This window comes from Cyprinodon variegatus, unplaced genomic scaffold, assembly GCF_000732505.1.
Source record: "Cyprinodon variegatus isolate N-32 unplaced genomic scaffold, C_variegatus-1.0 Scaffold440, whole genome shotgun sequence".
Taxonomy (NCBI): Eukaryota; Metazoa; Chordata; class Actinopteri; order Cyprinodontiformes; family Cyprinodontidae; genus Cyprinodon; species Cyprinodon variegatus.
This window is the reverse complement of record NW_015150893.1, coordinates 359,272-361,486: the sequence shown is the minus strand read 5'-3', so window position 1 is coordinate 361,486 and position 2,215 is coordinate 359,272. Positions and strand designations below refer to the sequence as shown.

General features: G+C 41.7%; 1 protein-coding gene across 1 annotated transcript in view; it reads right to left on the bottom strand.

Annotated features, from left to right (window-relative positions):
- Positions 1 to 2,215, bottom strand: part of pptc7 (PTC7 protein phosphatase homolog) — a 14,980-nt gene that overhangs the window by 7,076 nt on the left and 5,689 nt on the right. The window contains exon 3 of the mRNA XM_015388873.1: positions 951 to 1,149. Within this exon, the coding sequence (XP_015244359.1) occupies positions 951 to 1,149 (199 nt within the window). The remainder of the gene's footprint in view (positions 1 to 950; positions 1,150 to 2,215) is intronic.

Here is a 2,215-nt window from a genome sequence, read left to right as displayed (position 1 = left end):
TATCGGCTACATGAGTTTTAAAATATCGGATATCGGCCAAAATCCCAATATCCTGCATCCCTAACAAATAGTAACTGTCACATTTAACTTTGCATCATCTTGTAAACTATTTATTTGGGTATGTGGTGAGCAACAAGTTGGGGCAGCACCGAGTCCAACCACAAAGAAATTAATTGTCTGGATGAAACTTATTATATTGATTGTTTTTAAATACCAACAGGCCAGAAAGAAAATTAGTTTAAATGAAACAAAACTAAGACACCTATTTCTAAAATGTAAGGAATAGAAAGTAGAGATAATTGCAAAAAGTAGAAGTCAAAAGTTGTCTAAAAAACAATATTTACTCCAGTAAAGTATAAATAGATCTGCAAATATTCACTCACCTCTGGCAGGTTTACCAAAGTGAAACTGCAGCTTAGAGAAAGCTCTAATCTAACCCCCATCAGAAACAGCTGCTGGTGAATAAATTATGATTCATGAATCCATTTTTTCCCCCATTTCAACACGACAGAAACACCAATAAAGGCTGTAGAAAAGACGGATGGAAGCAGCCAGAGTTCTTAGTCTGTTCCTCTTCAATTAAGATAAACATCATTTCTGCTTCATGTGTAGAAAGAGATTCTGCTTTTATATTTCCTTGAGCCTCATTTGACCAGAGCAGTGACGTTTTTAACCTTTAAACGGTTCATTTTTATCTAATTAGGAGTAGCTAACGTTCACCGCTCCTCGATTTTAATCCATCTACTACATTTCTAAGAGAACACCAAGCCGACCATGAGGATGTTTTAAGGTGGAACAGCTGGATTCAACCCTACTTCCAAGACGACAATGAGCCGCTTTTGCCGAGTTTAAAGATAAAACATGTTGAAACAGTTCCTGTTTACATCACAGCTTGTCTCACCCAACAGGAACTGATGCTAACTAGCTGCTGTGTGGTTCAGCTCCCTCACCTGTCGCTGAGCACGGCTCCTTCGGCCCCTGGGGGGGCTATGGACAGCTGGAAGGGGGTGTTGAAGTAGTGCTGCTGTTCGTCCGAGCGGTGGACCACCTCCCCGCCTCGGACCACCAGGAAACCGGAGTCTCCCAGGTTGGCCGTGTGCAGCTGGTGGCTCTGCCTGTCCAACACCACGATGCAGGCCGTGCTGCTACCTGCACACACATTCATGAAAATAATGCAAATAAAGCACCAGCTGAAGGTAAAAGCAAACATTTCTGGAAGCTCTTTAGTTTGGGAAGCATAAACTCCATGCAGATGTCTTTGAACAGTCATCAGTGACGATGTAGGTACCAGATCTGCTCCAGTCCTGCTTCATGCCACGACGTTACGCTACAGGATTGGCTGAACGTTGCAACATAACGTAAAACATTGTGGTTGCCCAGGCAACGATAGGAACATCTTGCAGCGTCAGTGTGCCGCGTCTGGAGCATCTGCAGTGAGTTTAGACCGATGAAGTTTTACCTGATTAACAACAAACCTGAAAAAGATCTGTTTATGTAAACATGGTTGTAACATAACCACTATGTTATTTTCTCTAAAGGACATTAAAGTGTACCGATAAACTGTCTTGTAGAACAGTTGGTTTATTGGTAATATTTAAAATCTCCACTGGTTAAAAGATGATGATGGGAATTAATATGCTGGGTGATTTTGGTGTGGAGAAATGTCTGAATAAAAAGAGGCGTGTGCGTCGGCACGAGCGGCTCGACAGGTGAGGAAGACGCAAACTGACAGGTCTGTGCAGCGGGAGTTTTTGTCTGGTTGTCTGTTAAATACAAGACAAAAAATAAAGAAAGAAAGAAAGAAAGAAAGAAAAACCATAGCCAAAGATTGTCCCAGCGCCGCAGGTCAGTCAAGTAGAAAACTGTTCGGAGTTTGCACCCAGAGGACGCCGCCCAGGCGAAAGAAAGACACTCCGGTGAGATCTGGACCTTAGTTTTCTTTTTTGGGGATATTTGGTGGCACCATTAATTTTTCGTTTTGGAAAGGTGTTTGGACTTAAACGCTTCCAGGATTTTACTTTGGGTTTCGGAGAATATGGAACTCCTGTTTGGACATTATTATTAAAAATAAAAAGAACGGACAGTTTTGGACTTTTAGTTATTAGTAGGGATGCACGATATTGTGATTTTGGCCGATATCCGATATGCCGATATTTTAAAACTCATGTAGCCGATAACCGATATCGATACCGATGTTAAAGCTGGACAAAAATAA